The sequence below is a fragment of the Enhydra lutris genome, unplaced genomic scaffold, assembly GCF_002288905.1.
Source record: "Enhydra lutris kenyoni isolate GAN:26980312 unplaced genomic scaffold, ASM228890v2 scaffoldscaffold22, whole genome shotgun sequence".
Taxonomy (NCBI): Eukaryota; Metazoa; Chordata; class Mammalia; order Carnivora; family Mustelidae; genus Enhydra; species Enhydra lutris.
In genome coordinates, this window is record NW_019154106.1 from 29,591,712 (window position 1) to 29,610,344 (window position 18,633).

General features: G+C 42.0%; 1 protein-coding gene across 2 annotated transcripts in view; it reads right to left on the reverse strand.

Moving 5' to 3' along the window:
- Positions 1-4,720: 4,720 nt before the first annotated feature.
- The window catches only part of LOC111149765 (elongator acetyltransferase complex subunit 4), a 249,656-nt gene continuing 235,743 nt past the window's right edge, over positions 4,721-18,633 (reverse strand). The window contains exon 10 of one of the 2 annotated variants that reach the window (XM_022507026.1): positions 4,721-5,357. In XM_022507026.1, the coding sequence (XP_022362734.1) occupies positions 5,226-5,357 (132 nt within the window). In that variant the 3' untranslated portion in view covers positions 4,721-5,225. The remainder of the gene's footprint in view (positions 5,358-18,633) is intronic. The other variant, XM_022507025.1, reaches the window with a different exon arrangement.

Consider the following 18,633-nt stretch of genomic DNA (forward strand, 5'->3'; position numbering starts at 1 on the left):
CATTCCCCAGCTAGCCATTTAGTTCAAAAACTCAAAGTCTAGAAATGATTTAAAAATGCAACAAGCTATTAACTAGGAATTGTCTTTGGAATTAGGGCTGGCATTTTCAATCTGGGCAGATTTCCATTGTCGGGCTATTTCAACAGCGATTTCACTGAAGTATATTCAAAAGTAGATTTCTTATACAAGACTCTCTGAAAGCTGTCGCCTTTCTCAAATAGGTCCTCTCCCTTTTCTCTCTCCCTCCCCTTTGCACAAGAGGCATCATTTCCCATTGAACCACTACAGCTGTTCCCATTTGAATCTCGCTCTCTGTGCGGTTGTGGATGGTTGGAGGGTGGAGGGGGGATGTTGCATGTCAAGGAATAATGAGCACAGACACATCAACAGACAACAACAAAGCGGACTGTGACTGGCCGATGGGAGCTAAAGGCCTTCAGTCATTGGCAGCTTAAGCCAAACATTCCCAAATCTATGAAGCCGGGCCTATTGTCGGCCAGTTGTTATTTGCAATGAAGCACAGATCTGATCATGTTTAAAGTGGCGGCACGCAGGGCAGGAGTGCTTGAGCCCCAGCAAAGGATGGAAAAAAATAAGCCTTTGTTGGGTGAAAAAAGGCCCGTCCAAGACTTTTCTTTCTGTCTGCTCTGCGCAAAATATAAGTCAATACGGATAAGTTTTCTTCTGCGAAGTTCAGTCAGAGGCTGGGGGTTCTGGCCGTCTAGATGAAATGCTTGCACAGGCAGAACGCTCTGGGGACAAAGACACACTTGCACTGAATTGTACTCTGCTCTTTTGTTTTGTTTTGTTTTGAATCCCCAAAGGCAAATGGTCAGAAATATAGAAATTAATTGGAGGCTTTAAGAAAGAGCCTTCTTGTTCAGCATCCACTCTTTTCTGGTGAAGGGCTTTCTCCGGAACAGATAACTGTGATTCATCCCTGTGGCATGCTGCGTATTAATCATTTTCTTCCACCAGAATTGCTGCACGTCTAGAGACACCTTCCTGGGTTGATTGCGGTTTTTAGACCTACATGTGCGCGGCTGTGGATTCAGCGGCAGTGTTCAAGGCACGCTTGCACACTTCTGCAGTGTGCACACGGATGCACGGTCGTCGCACTGGCCTGTGCACACACTTCTACCTCCTGACCTTGTGCAGCCGCTACTCCCAGGGGAGGGCTGCATGGTGTGTGCTGCAGCTGCTGGCTGGCGCACTTCTTCCCTGCGAGGAGGGACACTTTCCAACTGGCTCAGATGTGGGCCAGGGTCAGGCAGCCAGGCCTGGCCCACGGCTCAGTGGTGCAGAGAGCACAGACTTCGGAGACCTGGGTGCTGAGCTCTGGGTGCGGGAGCTGGGGATGGGGATGGGGGTGGGGGTGGAGTGCTGTGGGAGCCGAGCGTCTCTGTGCGCACGCGCGCTTGGGCACTTACGGGTGTCCTCCGAGGGTCAGGTCTGCCAGGGAACAGCGGCTGCTTTGCCTTCTGCCCTCACCCCAGGGAGAGGAGCTGTCCTTCCGAATGGAGCTCTAGGAGCTCCCGGGGGACCAGCATGGCAGGCGCCGTGCATGACAGGCGTCGTGCGGAAGCAGGGCCCTGGAGGTGGTGGACTTTTACTCGTTGTCGTTGAAATAATTTATTTTTATTTATTTACTGATAGGTATATTTATATATTTATCCGTGAGAACGCTGCGGGGAAGCTTGGATGCCATCTTCCAGGATGGTGACCAAAATACCCATCTGTGTTGTCTTCAGTAGAATCACAACACTCACAGCTATGATTTTTCTCCAGACTTGAGGGACTTAAGGAGACCCAGCGAACAAAATTAGAACTGAGTGTTTGAATAGGAAACAACCAAATTACTCTGAGTAAAAAACCTGCTTTTTGCTACAGTGAGTTTCCGGAGTATTTGCCGCACCCTCCTAAGCTGGGCCTCCTAATTCTTACCTGGTAAACAGCTTCTTGATGTGGCTCATACAATCATTTCTGCCTACCTTCCCCTCCCCCACAACAGAAATAGGTTGCCTCAAATTCACTTACATAGTAGTTTCTCTTCGTTTTGTGAATTTTTGCCATCTTAGGATGGTGGCTATATTCTCCTTATTTCTTTTTGCCCTGGGCTTTAATTTTAACAAGATTTAAAAAAATGCTTTTCTTCTCTCTATAGTGTTTGGCTCGTGAAGGCCAAACACAAATGCTTCCCTTTTCTGTTTCTCAAGAAAAAAACCTCATCTGTAGCATTTTTTTTTTTTTTTTGGTGTGTTTTTGTTTTTTGCCTGGTCCTGACATGATTTCACTGCTCATTTTTAAAGTTCAAAGTGCAAGTACTTAGGGTTAGTATTAAAGTTCGATGGCGTTGACGGTGACTATTTTTGGAAAGCATTAACAGGATGTTTTAGAAATGACATTCATAATGGGCTCTAAAGAAATGAATAGCCCCCCTTCCCTTTTGTATGTGTATGCGTGTGTCTGATTCTTTAAAATTAAAAGACAGGGAATTGATTGCCTGCAGAGTGTCGCTTCCTTTTGAAGTGTTTTTGTTTTTTGTTTTGTTTTGTTGTTGGTTTTTTTTGGTCTAATGTTAGTATTTGCAGATTCTGGAGGTAGAGACAACAAATAAATGGAAGAGGAGGAAGAGAAAAGTGGAAATTGTCTTGTGGCTACTAGAAAGAAATTCAGAAGGTCTTAGAACCTCAGCACCTGAGAGCAGGGTGCGGTATTCAAAATATTTACCTCATGTTAAAAAAAGGCAAATCTAGTGTAAGAAATGAATACTAGATAGGGTTATGAAGTTTTAGAAACAAAAGATATGAGGACATTTCAAATACTATGGCTGGTACTGTTACTTGAATATATCTTTGAGAGAAGTTGATGACTGAGAAAACAATCTGTTAATGGAGTTCATAATGTATCAAAAATGGTCTGTATACCTACTGTAGCATTACTGAAGACCACTATTTTTGGGTAGTAAGTTATTAGCGTCCCGATAATTGGTAATGTTTCCAGAAGAAAGGAAAACACATTTTTAGAGTGGGTTTTTATCAGAGGAAAACCAAAATATACATCCCTCTGTAGCTTCTTTTTGCAAAGCCTGCCTGGGGAATAACAACAAAGCACCTGGATCTGAGTTTCGGAAAGCCCAGCTACAATTATTGCTCAACATGCACTTTTACTGAGTTTGAAGTTTCTTTTATATTTAAAATAAGGGTTCAAATATGCACATTCAATTTTTATAGTATTTATCTATTTGCAAAGCATATATTAACTAGTAATTTGGTGTTAATTTTATAGACATGGTAGCCAGGGTAGTAAATCAATGACCTGTTAAGTATTTTTGATGAACAATTTACATATCTGATGACTTCACATTTCCTTTTCAGAGTCAAATGCTACATAATTGTTCCGTTGTGTGTTTGTATAAAATGAATCACAACATGGTAAGAAAAAGGTTAGAGTTATTAAAATAATAACCCAACTAAAATATTCATTTGAATTTATTCAGATTGTTCATAATGCTATGAAAGGACATAGCAAAGCTTTTGTGGAGTATCTGCACATTATTTATTATCTATGGACTAAATTCATTTTTTGAAGTTGCTTTAAATTTTAAAAGCACCTTTGCTTAATATAAAAGCCCTTTAATTTTAACTGACAGATCAATTCTGAAACTTTATTTTGAAAAGAAAATGGGGAAGAATTTGTGTCTTTCGAATTAAAAGAAGTGAAAAAAATAAACCAGACATTCTAAAAAAATAGAAGAAACCTGATTTTTAGTACTAAAAAAATAGCGGGTGACAAAATAGTTGTCTTTTTGATTTTGATCACAAAAAATAAACTGGTAGTGACAGGATATGATGGAGAGATTTGACATCCTGGCAAATCACTGTCATTGATTCAATTATTCTAATTCTGAATAAAACCTGTATACAGTGTGTGTTTATGCTACAGTGGGTTTTTTTTTTTAAGTGACTGACATTCATCATATTGGTTAGACAGTTTTAAAAACCTAGTCTTTGTTTTCTACAATGTTGTCAAGAACAAATAAAGTATAATTTCTGGTGTATTACAAGCAAACTGCTTAAAAATGCTAGTTATAACTGCTTCAAAATTTATTCTAACATCACTGAAGATGCATTTTAGAAATTCAGTTTCTCCTAATGGATGTTAAGCAGCTTTTTAAAAATTGAGGTTCTATACTTAAATGCAAGTTACTTTCTAACCTTAACTTTTTGTCTATTTGTCAAAAGCTTTGAGAATATGGAACTATGATTCAAAAACCTAGTGTTTTATATGAAAACCGGTTTGATGTGCTACCTACCTCCCCAGCACATGTCTGTATGGTTATAAATGTGCATACACAACCAACATCTCTAATTCACAAAGGGCTTACCTGGTGCAATGGAAATCTGAGTTAGTTTTAGATTTGTCTCAGACCTGTGTTCTGCAAAAATCTCTCACCAGGCTTCAATACATGCTTTCCCCTAGCGTTAATGTAGCTGTCAGTTTGAATTTCAATCCTGAATTATGTCTGTTGACGTAATTTCATAGTGCTGACTTCGATTGTTTAGGATTACTAAACAGAAGACCATCAACTTCTTTTTCTATGCTTTCTGTCACTCAGGTTCTTTATATTTATTAACTACTATGGTTAGACTACTGATCTTTAATGGAATCTTAATCCCAAAATATTATTTTGTATTCATCAATTTAATAACAGGATGCATAAATGCAAATTCATTTTATTATAGTCTTCACACATATTAGCAAATGAGTTTTTCATTTTACAAAAGCCTTAGCACTTTTTTGGTGGCAAGTGACTTTTTCAGAAATCAAGAGAAAATGTTTTTTATATACAATTATGAATTTCACTGTTTTTTTACACTATGTGTTGTAATATGCACTTAACCATGAACGAAGTGCCTTAACACACGTACACTCATGACCACTGTGAGGCATTTTGAGTTTCTGACATTTTATTTAAAAACAAAATTATCTGCTTTCTCTAAATACAGCATAAAACAAAATTTTAAAATGAAAGTAGTTTTGCTGTACTCTTTCTGCATAAAAATTTGGGTAAGGAAAATGAAGAGTGGTGGCCTCATTTTGCAATCCTAACTGTTTTTCAAGGATGGGAGGGTCAAATCGTTAAGAAAAATATTTACAGAAGCTATTAGCAATCATAATTAGGGTGTCCTATAATTCTGCATGCGACGACGAAGGAGGGATCGCTAGAAGTCCAGGTGTTGCTTGCCTCCGGCCATCATGCCACAGCCTGGGCCCAGCAGCTTGGAGGATCCTGCCAGATCCTGTTTGCTTGAGTGGCTCACTGTGTCTGACAAGTCTGGAGGCAAATGCAGTCGCTGTGGCAGAAGATTTTGGGAGGAAAGAAAGAAGAGAAAAAAAATTAATTTTGCTTTAGCCAGCACACTTCAGAATACAATATTATGCTCTGTTGATCAGCATTTAGTCTTGCAGATGAAATTCCTGCTAAAACAGTTAGTCAGTCTGAGACCCAATATAATCACATCTTCTTCCTACTAGGTTTTACAAATTCTAGCCATCACAGACACCAGACCAGGGATCTTAGTGGAACGTTTCCAGAGTCCAAACCTAAACACATTAAAATTTCTCTTAATTTCGGTCAAAATGAAAACATGTAAAAGCACAAATAAAGGCGTACTTGGAAAAGAACACTGTTGTAGTAACGGCGGGGTTGTTTGTTGGCTTTGCTTTGTTTTTGCCAGGGCTCCAAAATGCTATTTTTAAATTGAATGTAGCTTCTCAAATGTTTGTTTCCCTTTGTCTTTTAAGTTGACCTGATGATTCTATTTCAAAAAGCAATACTTTCTTTAGGAACTTACAATTTTTGTGGAACTGTTGATATAATGAAAAAAAGATACCAAAGGATCAATATTTTTTATATCCTCAGATAAGTCAGCTATGACCTCTGTTTCAGGTCTTGGTAAGTTTGTTTCTATGCATGACATTGGTCATGTTTTTAAAAGTAAAGGGTGGCTCTGAACATCTCCCCTGTCTTAACCGTTTTTCTGCAGATAGAGGCTGATTCAAGCAGATGCACGAACGGACCATAATTGTACAACAGTTCCTGTAACTGGGGAGAAATATTCATATTTCAAAAGAACTTTTTTGGTTTTCCAAAGGATCTCTATCAAATTCCTTTAACGACCAGTGCCCCCAGCCTGTACAATTTTCACAAAAATCCTAACTCAAAGGAACATGTCTGTTGGTTGAGGCACAGAGTGGGTGTGGAGGCTAAAGGTCGGTGAGGTAGGATGGGGGTGTCCACTGATGACTGGCCAAGACCTTGCAAGAGTGAACTGACCTGGAGACAACCTACCTGAAACCCTTCATTTGGAAAACTCCCTACAATATGGGGGGGAAAAAAAAAGATGAGAAAGACAAAACCTTTTTTTTTTTTTTGGGGGGGGGGGGTCAAAATACTGTGATCCATCAGCATATGTTCTGGAGAGTTTCTTTCCTGATAAAAGGCTTCTTTAGTGCCATGTAAACACAAGCTGTGTGAAAAGGATCAAAATATTTTAAAACATTAAAGAAATTTACGACAATATTCTTCCTTCAGTTTGAGGTACTTAGTTTTTACTGCAGACATACCTAGACTGGAAGACACTATTATGGATCTATGACCAGCAAAGATGTCAGAAAGGTCAAGAAAACACTGTCATATCCATATAGTAATATCTGCGTAGTAATACTCATTTGTATCCATAGCACCCAATCTGTCGTATATTAAATAACTAAATGTCTATTTCTTGAATGATTTTTAAAAAGCTCAAATAAAGACATACTTATTTCCTTGTTTTAAACAACTCTTTCATTTCTTCATAGCCTGGTCTCCCCCACTCCCCCCTCCAAAGGATTTCAGGCAGAAATGAAAGCATGAAAAGCTCAGGAATCTAACAGACACGCATGAGTATAAAGTCTAAGGCTATGAATGTCTTTGCAGTGTTAACTCTCTGTGTTCATGTGAGGAAACTGGAGGGAAAGAGACATTTAATTATATGTCTGAACTTTAAAGTTTCTTTAAGATCCTGTAGTTAATGCTAATGACTGGGACACACGCATGATCTGAAGATTACCTGAAACTTAAAGAAAATTCACCATTAAAAAAGTGTGTGTGTGTGTGTGTTTGTGTGTGTGTAACTTTTGGTTGGGACTTCATAAAGATTATGTCAGATGGTGATTAGGCTATTTAGGAAATCAATTTGACTCAGCAAATATTTAGAACCTATTCAAAGCAAGGCGAACAGAGCACCTTCCCCACTACTTCTCATTCCAGGAGCAGGAGTAACACAAGCGTGGTGCTAACCATCAGAGCGAGCCCTCCAAGCGATGCCTGCAGGAAAGGAGAGACAAAGCCGAGATCGGGTGGGGGAAGGGGAGGAGAATGCTTCATGGAGATGGGCTAGGTGTTAAATAATGAATCGATTCTGACATGTAGAAGTGGTGATTTCCTTAACAGGGGAGCAGATACATCTTTAAGAGGCATTCGGGTGAAGGTTCATACTGTTTTGATAATCTAAATGAGGAAACTAGTGTAGTTATTCGGAACCAGCATATGACAGTTTATTTCAGGAGCTTACCTATTTGCTAAAAATTTCTCTTCCTCTGCTTCTCTAGGCAATGAACATGAGCCAGTTGGCTGAAAGCCCTTCACAGCAAAAGTAGCTAAATGTGATGTGTGACATGCTTGGAAATCTTTCAGGTTGAATGGGTTTGAAGAAAAGTCAAATATCATTCTTGAGTAACTTCTAAGCACAAAAATTTGGGTTGATATGGTTAAATGCTTCTCACCAAATGCTACGCAGTAAACGCCAGTTTGTATACTTAGGTCCTTTGAGAAAGCCCAAGGTTGGCTCCTGGAACTATGTGCCAGCTCTGTTGATCGTTACTTGAATGGGCATACTCTGTACTCTAAATTCTCAAGCAGGGGTTTTTTTTTTCTTCCTTTCTCAGCCTCCCCCTGTGCGCCGTGTCAGGGCCGTGTGAGCAGTGAGGAAGGAGAGATCAGGTTCCAGGCTTGCCAGGTGCATCAGGAACTTTTCCTTTGAGGCTTCCAAAGCATTTACACACTTGACATGTAAATGTTCAGATGCTGCTGTACCCCAGATCTGTCTTGTGAAAAAATAGGCTGGAAGACACCCTGCACAGCATGTGACCTCCTTTTGACTAAAGCTACAAGGCTGTGGGGACATATATAAACTTTTGGACCTTGAGGTTTCACTGAGTAATGGTTTAAATAAAAATCAGACTATTAAAAAAATACAATACCATTTTCAACCTTGGAAACCAAATCAAGGTCTTCCTCTTCCTTATTTTAAACCTGGTGTTCTGAGGCGAGGGCCCAAAACATATCTTACATCTTGCGTGGAAATTTTTCTCACTGGATTTTCTTTTCCTGGATTCCGGGAGGAAGAGGTTGTGCTGCTAATGCAGGAGGTGCATATCTGGCCGGCTGCCTCTTTTTTTCACTCATGCCTTGTCTAAAATGGTGCCTTCTGTGTAGCCAAAGGGGTTTGAGAAAGACGTGATTGCTCCCACCTTCGCACAGAGGCCTAGGCGATTTGCAGCGATCCCACTGGATTAATGGGTCCCTCTTCTCTGGTGCTGCAAGGTGGGAAACGGCAGGGCTGCCAAAATACTCCGGCAGATTACGGGAGCTCCTGCCAAAAGGCCCCCTCAGGACCTAGGAAGCCCTGGGTCAGAATAAAGCGACAGCAGCAGGAGAGCTTCGCTCTGCAGCTCCGTGGGGTACCAAACCCAGTCAGACTCTGGGATTCTGCCCTCTCTGCCTACATCGCTGTCTCCTTGCTCGGCTTAGCCACTGTCTGTATGTTGTTCCTTCTTGAGTCAGCAACTAAATGGGTCCTAGAGACACACAGGATTGGATTTCCTGGCTCCACAGTTTCCCTTCCTAATTCCTTTCTCCCAGCCTGCCAGCCCCGTGCTCAGCACTCACAGCTCCTAGACAGAAGGGGCAAGATAATGAATCTAGATTACACCTGGATTTGAGACAAATTGCAGGTAAATACCCATTAAAGTAAGTTTAATCAATTTACATTTTTCATATTTTGCCAAGACCAAACCACCAGGCACTGTTTGTTTTCTGTTTGATGTAGTACATTTTAACCTTTCCCAGAAGAAGAGTTGTTTCAATCCTTTTTATATGTTGACATGTCCCGAACAGTCACACTTTGCATTCATCAGATTCACAGAAATCAGTGTTAATATTTCAAAATACTTTCTAATAGAATTTTCTTCTGTTCTTTGAAACACGGCCATTTTATTTTATTTTTTTATTCAAGATTTTATTTTTAAGTAATCTCTGCACTCGGTGTGGGGCTCGAACTTACAACCCTGAGATTGAGAGACTCATGCTCTACCAACTGGGCCAGCCAGGTGCTCCCATAGCTAATTTAAATGAAAACTTGTAAACACCTTAGAATATACGGGCTCTATCCTGGTCACTTAACAGAGGCAGCCAGTGAAAGGTCGATACATCTGTCCGTCTGTCACTCTCAGTGACCGTGGACAAGTCAGTTTCCCTGTGTGAGTCTCAGTGTCTGCTCATCTATCACACAGGGATGATTCTTCATGAGACTGCTGTCAGGATCAAATGAGATGTGTAAGTATTCTCTGAAGTAGCAAGTAGTACAGTGATTTATTTGTATCTCCTCTTGCTCCAAAAATGTTGGGATGGCTTATAAAAATACATATGGTTCAACAAGATAAAAATAAGTGAGCTGGTTAAGGCAAGGAAACAATTGTACAAATGTAATGAACTACACACAGTTATAAGCAACAACAACAGAATATCAGACTTAGCAGGTCTCAGTCACTATGCTGGCGCCTGAACACGGAGTGTACATTGTCCTCTCCTGCGGCCTGGTAAAGAAACCAAAGAGGAAACTGCGATCAGAGTCCTGGTTTCTGGAAAGACTTAAAAAGTCTAAACTGTTTCCCTCATACTTAGGAACGCAGTAGCGAAAATGGGGCACGTTGGATGCCTCGCTTCTGGGCCGGTGAAAATAGGCACGGAGGTACCGCTGAGGAAATCTGGAGTCCAGCTTGTTTTAAAAATCTGTCTTTTGCATGTCTTCACTGCTGACAAAGAACTAATAAAGGACAGGTCAGAGGATGAAGCTTCCCTACTTGAGTCTTAAAAGCCTTTCCCCCTCTTTACACGACAAAGAGAAAAAGCAAATTAACAAAGACACACCATCTTACTCCATTCCAGATTCTTTGAAGAGCCAGGCAGTGCCCTCACCTGGAGGGTGACTTGCTGATTTCTGAAGCCACACTCCGGTTATGAGGCACTGCTAGGAATGGCACGGAATGAACCCGAGTTCAGGCGGAGTGGCTAGACACACTCCCGCCCCCTCCAATAAACGGCTTAAAAAAGGAGAAGTTTATTTCTCTCCCACTTTGTAGTCCAGAAGTAGGCAATTCTGAGCTGTGAGGACCGGCCTGCCATCCTCAACAGGGGCTTCTTTCCCTTCTGGCTGCAAGGCTGCTGTTTTGGCGTCTCTCCGTGGGAAGAAGGGGCCAAGAAGGCCAGGTCTGGAAGCTGAACACATCACTTCCACTTAAGTCCAGAATTTAGACATAGCTGCACCTGGTCAGCTACAAGGGAGGCTGGGAAATGGGAAATGTGTGAAAATGTTTAACAAATCTATTCCTATGGAAGATGGAGCAAATGGCTATTGGGAGACAACCAGCAGTCAGCTATAATTTCCAGAAGGGCCATAGTAATATGATCACGAGCCAGAGCCTTCCCTCAGAGTGTGAGCTACCGATGACTGTCTGGGGCTCCATTCTTGTTTTCTGACCAAGGAAATGAACACCTGATGCCTCCACAAGCTCGGGGGGGGGGGGGGGGGGAAGCAGTGATCAGAATCTCTCTTGCTCTACACATAAAACGAGGTATTTCCCTTTCTTTACTGGAAAGCCCGGCTTCCTTCCGTTGGCACAGGGTGTAGGGCAGAGGGAAGGAGAGGCAGCAGACCTGGTATATCCATCATCATGATATTGCTATTATTTCTTCACAAGATTTTCTTTTTCATTTTACTTACTTATTTATTTCTTTAAAGATTTTACTTATTTATCTGAGAGAGAGAGCACAAGTGGGGAGGAGAGGGAGAAGCAGGCTCCCCGTGAGCAGGGAGCCCGATGCGGTGTTCGATCCCAGGACCCTGGGATCATGACCTGAGTTGAGGGCAGATGTTTAGCCGACTGAGCCACCCAAGGGCCCCTCTTCACAAGATTTCAGCGTGTTGTTTCAATTTACAAAATAAATCAGTGTCATGTGCTCTCATGTAATGATATTTACATCGTTACACTTATTCCATCATTATTACATTATGACGATGTAATGTTACATTGCAATTATATCTGGTTAAAATTTTGCAAAGTGGAAGATGCATCCACCTAATTTTTGGTGAGTTTTGTGTTACTCTCCTATATGAGTAGGCCAGGAGAAACAATGCCAGAACCAATTTTTGCTCTTTTTACATTTGGTAAGTGTGCATCTGGTAGTGGCTGAATATTTCTGGAAAAAATTCTGCCAAACACGGTCAGGTTTTAAGTTTTAGTTTTTGTTTAAAATGCCATTCACTCTCAGGGTTTAAGATTAAAATTGTTTTATTGAATGTCATAATTATACTATATCCTTTGAATTGAAAACAATTCATTTGGTTCTTCCTGATTGATCTGAAAATTAGACAAAATTTCAGAGCTGGCATATTGCATACTGGCTGCCCATTGAAAAATGCTCAGGTGTGCAATTATTTTGACCGTCAATTATATCTGACAGTATTGTCTTGCCTCCAAACTCACCTCTCTGAAAGCAGATTGTGAAGAACTCACTTGTCTAAACAAAAGTGTGATTTGTGAAAAGGCATGTGTCTGTGGCAGAGATTGCTAGCTTACTCTCACTATCTATTCTCTTCCTTTGCAGTCAGTAAAGGAATCTCTAGATATTAGTGGGGCACACGGCCTCCCAGAATAAAGGTCAAATCTCCCAACTTCCCTTGCCGATAGATGAGGCTGAGTGACTCAGTTCTGGTCATTCCATCTTGGGCCGAAGTGCTATGGTTAAGTTTAGGGTCAGGTCCGCAAAGAAGGGGAGATCGCTTTCACTTCCCCTTTCCCTCACCTTGGCGAGGGCCCCCTATTGTGGGCCTTGATCCACCCTTCCTCATGGGGTAAGGAATCCCCGGGCAAAGAAGATGTGCCTATGCTCTTGGTATTCAGAGTTCAGAATTCCCTGTCCAAATGGCTATGAGGTCTGTGCAGTTCTCTTCTCCATGTTCATGTCCCAAGGAAGGATCACGTTGTCTCCATGCACACCCTGAGTCACGGGAGTAGCCAAGGGACTGCTGTTTGTGTGGCGTGTGGATGGAGTTTGGATTGGAGACTGGGTGTCCCCAAGCACATGGACCTGTGTGTGTGTAAGGGAGACAGGAGTGGGAAAAGAAAGGAGGTGACTGCAGGCCAATTCTCCCTATGTCTCCAAGTTCTAGACTGGAACCCATATCCTAAACTTAAAGTTGACCTTCCAGAAAGTTGTATTTGTGAAGGAAGGAAGATAATGCATTTTTTGTGGTTTCTTGGCTTGATAACTTTAAAATGTTTAGGCATATAATAACTGTGAGGTCCTTTATCTGCCTTATGGCTCAAGGCTCCACAGATGTTAGCGGCAAGCCTCACTCCCCTCTTCCCACTTGCTGAAATGTGGACTTGAGGGTGGGCGCTGAAACAGCTACTCTGGAGCATCAGCTGAAAGCTATGCGCCGAGGGTGTACAGCAAAATGAGAAAGTTAGTCAAGGGTTTCCCGATACCATCTGGCCACCCAAAGACCCTGAGTCACTAACTTGGGCTTTAAAGTGTGACATATGTGAACTTCTCTGTTATTGAAGCCACTGTATTTTTGGAGTTCTGCAATAACAGCCTAACCGGCATCCTGGTTATGCAGAATTTGGTACCTGAAAAACAGAGTGCTTGAGTTCTGGGATTTAAATGGCTTAGTGGCTGGAAAGTGGGTGGTGAGGTCAGACTGCAGACCGGAAGGCTGGTGACCCGTGTTACGATTGTGGTAACTTGGGAGGCACACTGTATACCTCCTGATCAGTGGCTCCAGAAGCGCTGGAGAAATTCAGGGTATTGTCGTGTTAGCTGCTTCTTGCCACTTTCAGCAAAGTTATTTGTAAAAGAGAAAGGAACTTAGAGCAGAGCTAGGGAATTTGGAAGAAGGGTCAGAAGGGACCATGCCTCTTAAAGGAGGTGCTCTACCTGTAGCTGAGAGTCTACACTGAGGGAAGGCTTGGTAATTTGGGGCCTCAGAGGACTGAAGAAGCCCAACTATTTCTGCCTTGCACAGGGAAGCAGGCAGCCTTCACAGATGGCTGTGCCCCTCAGTCTTGGTGAAATGCCCTCATTAAAGGGCTGGCTACAAAATGGGAGCCAGCTCGGAGATGAAAGCCACATGAAGGGTACTGCCTTCCCTCTCAAGTTGATTATATTATTTAGTATTTTTAAATATTTTACTTATTTGAGATAGAGAGAGAGTATGAGAGAGTGGGTGAGCACAAGTCAGGGCAGAGGAAGAGGGAGGGGGAGAAGCAGATTCCCCTCTAAAGAGGGAGCCTGATGCAGGGCTCAATCCCAGGACCCTGAGACCACAACCTGGGCCGAAGACAGATGCTTAATCAACTGTGCCAACCAGGCGCCCCTCAAGTTGATTGTTTTAGATGGAGTCAAGCTAGTTACTAACAAGGTAAGAGGGATGTGGGTAGAAAAGAGAGGCCAGAAAAGACTCAAGACTTTCAAGGTTAACAGTTGTGGTGGACACGTAGCCATTCCAACCTCTGGAGGAGGGAGAGGTGGGACTTAGACCTGTCGGGTTAGGTGCATTGGTACTTGGTCAGTGGGTGGGAGAGAAGCAGCAGCTGTCTTCCTGCTGCTGAGTCCTGCGGTCCGCAAGGACTACTGTGGGGACCTTGCTTTCTTTGCATCAGTATCGCAGTGACCAGTCGATGGCTCCATGGGAGCTGAGAGGCAGGTGCAGAAGTGGAGGCCAGACCAGTGTTCAGGGCCCAGTTACTCACTTCGTAGGGGGTCAAGGAGTACTGCAGGGGTCATAGTGAGAACTTATCACCCCCAAGATCACAGCCATAGAGGGGTGCACTTCCAGTTAACAGCCCTAGTGGTGGCCTTCCAATTCCTCACTTTGCTGACTGAGGCAGCAGCAGTGTCCCCGAAGGCCAGTTTGGAGGCAATGTTCTTTAGCCCTTCCAATTATTTCGCTAGCTCCCTAGTTCCCTGGGATAAACTCTCTCCTGTCCTTAAAATAGTTCAATGGAATTCGATGGCATGGGCTTTCTATAGCTGGATCCTAGAACTATGTCCAGACAACTCTTTGGCTGTGATTACTCGCATGTGAGACTGAAGGGAAGTGAACAGATTGGGAACCTTCTAGAGTCTTGACGGGATTGTCCTGCCAAAGAAACCACAAGCCTGGTCTAAAGTCTAGGATTATCCAACCCCTAAAATAATCTTAGGTTCCCAAACCTGACCTATCAAAACTGCAGCTCCCCAAAAGCATACTCTCTGATGGTGACTTCATGTAGCCATGAATGATAATGGACAAGGAATAACTTCCTAAAAGGATACAGAGGATAAGGGAGTTACTTCCAGAGAACAGAACTGGGGACTACAGACTGGGTTGAAGTCCTCCACTGGGAGGGCAGAGAATTCCTGTTTCTACCAGCAAGATTCTCCACTCACCCGTGGAGAGTCATAGGTGTGTGGGAAGAAGACTGTGCATGGATATTTGGGTTCCAAGAGTTGCAGACTATGACAGAGACTGATGATTATCCTCCAATACCTACTCTCCCTTTTCCCGTTGGTGGAAGAGCTTTTGCAAGGAGGCCATCCTGAATAAAAACTCCACTTCCATGCTTTCCTTTCAGCTAGTTGTGGATCACATGACCAAATTTAAAGAGAGTAGTGATGCTGCAACTTCAGGATACTGGAATGGTATTTGAACTCAGGCAGCCTGGCTTCAAAGTCACATTCTTATTCATTATTCTACGTGCCAGAACTTTTCTAAGTGCTAGAGATAAAACAGTGGAAAAGACTGGCAAGCTCCCTGCTTTCAAAGAACTTAACGACTTCAGAAAGGGACAATACACAGACATTTACATGACTCAAGGAGAGATAGCTAACATATAGGAAAGCAAACAAAGATAATTCAGATAGTGAGAGATGCTTTTAAGGAAATAAAACATGACAATATGATATTGGCTGGGGTGGTACCACCTTATTTGGTAAAAGTCTTTCTGGAGAGTACATTTGAGGTAAGATTTTCAATTTGAGAAGGGACCTCTGAAGACCTGGAAAAAGAACTTTCCAGGCAAAGATCATCAAATGCAAAGCGTTAGGGCAAGAATAATCTTGGTATGTTTGAAGGACAGGAAAAAAGTCAGCTTTCTGGAGCAGTCAACAAACAAGGGAGTGGCTAGGAGAAATTTGGCTTGGTAGGGAGGTATCAGATTGTGTAGGGTTTGTAAGTGACTTGGACTTCTTAGAGTGAAGGGTAGCAAAGGACTGATGTAAATTTACTTCTCTGAATACAAGGGCTATCTCACCCATATCCTTATAAATCCATGCATAGACATTTTTAATAATATAAAACAACAGTAGCAAACAGATAGTATCCTATTAAAGATAGAATTTTCCAAAATGCAGTATACACATGCTTTTCTAGATGTTGTAATCTTCTGATTCAGAAGAAATATTCTATCTCCTAAGAGACCCACAGTGTTTGCCTTCTCCCATTCTCCTCCTGAGGAGAGTGGTGGTTCCCAATCTCCCGCCAAGCGACAGGCAGCTGTCCCGCCAGCTGACAGGAGTGGACGGAACCTGTGTGAAATGTTCGTGGAGGAGAAACTTGGGCAGTACTGTTTGTGGGGCTGGTTGGCTGAGTTTAATCTTCTTCAAATGTGAGCCAGAATCTTTTAGATAATATTGTAAAAAGAATACCACCAAGTGTCAGGCCCAAGGTCCCTGAACTTTCAGACATTTAAGATGAGAGGGAGTCATGTTAATTTCCTCTTTTATTTCACAGATCGACAGGGAACAAACTAGATTACTCCCGAAGAACTTTGCTTACAATGGTTTTCCCTTCCAAACAAAAGCCAGTAACTTTTTCTTTCCTTTTGGTTTGTCCTTTGTTCTTTGGCACACTTTATGCTCATTAATGCTCTACCATGAGTAGGACTGAAAAAAAAAATCATCCAGGTAATAAACAGAATAAAGTGAATTAAACTGTTGCTTAAACTTGGACAGTAGAAATGCTTGAAATCACTCCCATTAGCTTCTTCCCTGGGGTAAAGGGAGGATGGGATGGATAAGTCACACATGGCCACTGCCATCCCTGTGACCCACAGCTTGTGACCCACTGCCTCAATGAGACTCTATCTCCCCAACTGACTCCCTTCCATTCATCTTTCCTTAATTGTGCACAGGGCTTCTCACTCTGGCAATCTTTTTACTGGTCTCCAACTGCTGCTTACCCCAAGGCTTGTGTGGCTCTGGAGTGCACAATGCAGGCCAGAGCATATAAGCTCCAGAGTGCGTAGAATTTGAATTAAGCTTCAGCAGGGCCAAGCTGAGAGATGCTTGGGCCCTAGGGCCTACTGCTTCTGTGGCAGTAAGTGGAAGAGACAGGGAACTTTCTGTGCACAGACAGTCATTCTGATAGGCTCTTCAAGCCTGCTTTGCCCAGGAAGCCCCCCCCACCCTGTCTACCCTCTGCAGTGAGGAAACATTCAGAGCAACATTTTGGGTACTAGCCCTCAGGTGGCTTCCTAGTAGTGAGATATTTTAAGAAAATACAGTATTTTAGAATTGAATGTTAAGTCTGAAAAAAAAAAAAAAACCACACCACAACAACACTTCTTTTAGAAATAAATTCAAACTACTAATTATGTGAGAATTTCTTTTTCGTCCCCTGTTTTCTTCTAAAGCATACGGGAACTATTCTGGAGGTGGCAAAAGGTAACATTCCCTTTGTTTCTGTCTACTAGAATTCAAACTAATGTTTCCTCCTTCTTATCATCTGAAACCTCTGACTCTGTGAACCGTGAGCACATCAACGTGTGTGGAAACTCAAGGTGGATCCCTAAATCCCTGAGATTTTTAGAACTACGGCAGATCTGCTATTCAGTTTAGGGACTGGCAGAGGTCTGACTGATAGTTTATGGAACAGATGAATTCTAAGATGTGAACAAGCAGAAAGAATTCTGAAATCAGATAATTGCTTAAGTTATCATATTAATGTCAATCCATTAAAAAAAACTTCCAAAACTGACAGCTTTTGATGAACACTCCTTTTGGAAATGTGGCAGTTGTATCTTTTTTATTTTTTATTTTTTGTCTATAAGTACAACATATATACAAAATATATTGATTTCTTTTTGGCTATCCATGAATGAGTCCTGAGAGCATAATGGCCAATGTGTTTGCTTGGATAATGCCCTACAGTGTATGCAGAACATTGCTCCACCAAGCCCCGAGATGGGGTATAAAGTGCCCGGTGGAAATGGCAACGTCAACCATCCTGACAGCATTAAATCTCCTGACCACTCTTGAGTTACTTTGAGACCCCCACATTGCGGGGTCTGCGAGTTCCTGGGGATGAAGAAAGAATTTTTAATGGGGCCAAATGTAGGTGTTTACAAGGGGGAATTGTTGTTTTTTATTAGGAGCTGCCTTATGTTCAATAGTTGTATTTACTTTGTCAAGCTAGCCAGAATTAGAAATCCCCATTGCTAGGCAGCCTAGAGCGTCTGCAAAGTATTTCTGGGCATTCAGAACTGAAGCATGTGCTGCCCCAAGGCAGGTTTCATTACAGTGTGTTATTTAGTCCTCCTTCGTCCCCCTTCCCCCAACACCCCCCGATCGCAGCGCTTCTATAACAGAAAATCTTGGTTACTTTATGCTGAAACATATTTACATGACTGAAACACGACAATTAACACATTTGTAAAGCTTGAGGGATAGGCACACTTTAATGGTTTTTTGAAGTAGGCTGATTTCCTGGAGCTTTTAATCTTATTTTATTTTGTTCTGCATGCATGAGCAAGTTCTTCTTTACTATAGGTATTTGACAGAGTCTACCTGGTATGAATGTGAATGAAAAGAAAATTATACAAAAATTAACTTTGCCAAACTGTTCCTAACTTTCACCAGCTCAATGTATAGTGAGGACTATGCTCTTATTTTTGACATGTCGTGTTAGCTTTTACACAAAGGCAGTTAGGAAGTATGTTTTGGGTTTGACAAAAGGAAATGTGCCTTTTTCTATGCCAACTGTGGAAAAACTTTCATAGTGAACAAAAAGTATCAATTACAGGACAGTGATTCCCTATTCATGTTCAGATAGAGGTACCCTCTCCTAGGTGATGTACATTTTATTTGCTCCAAACTTAACACTCAGGTGGTATTAAGTACTATTACTTGATAAGTGTGATTATGTGTGTGTGTGTGTGTGTGTCTGTGTGTGTGCCTGTTTATACACATACATATAAGTATGC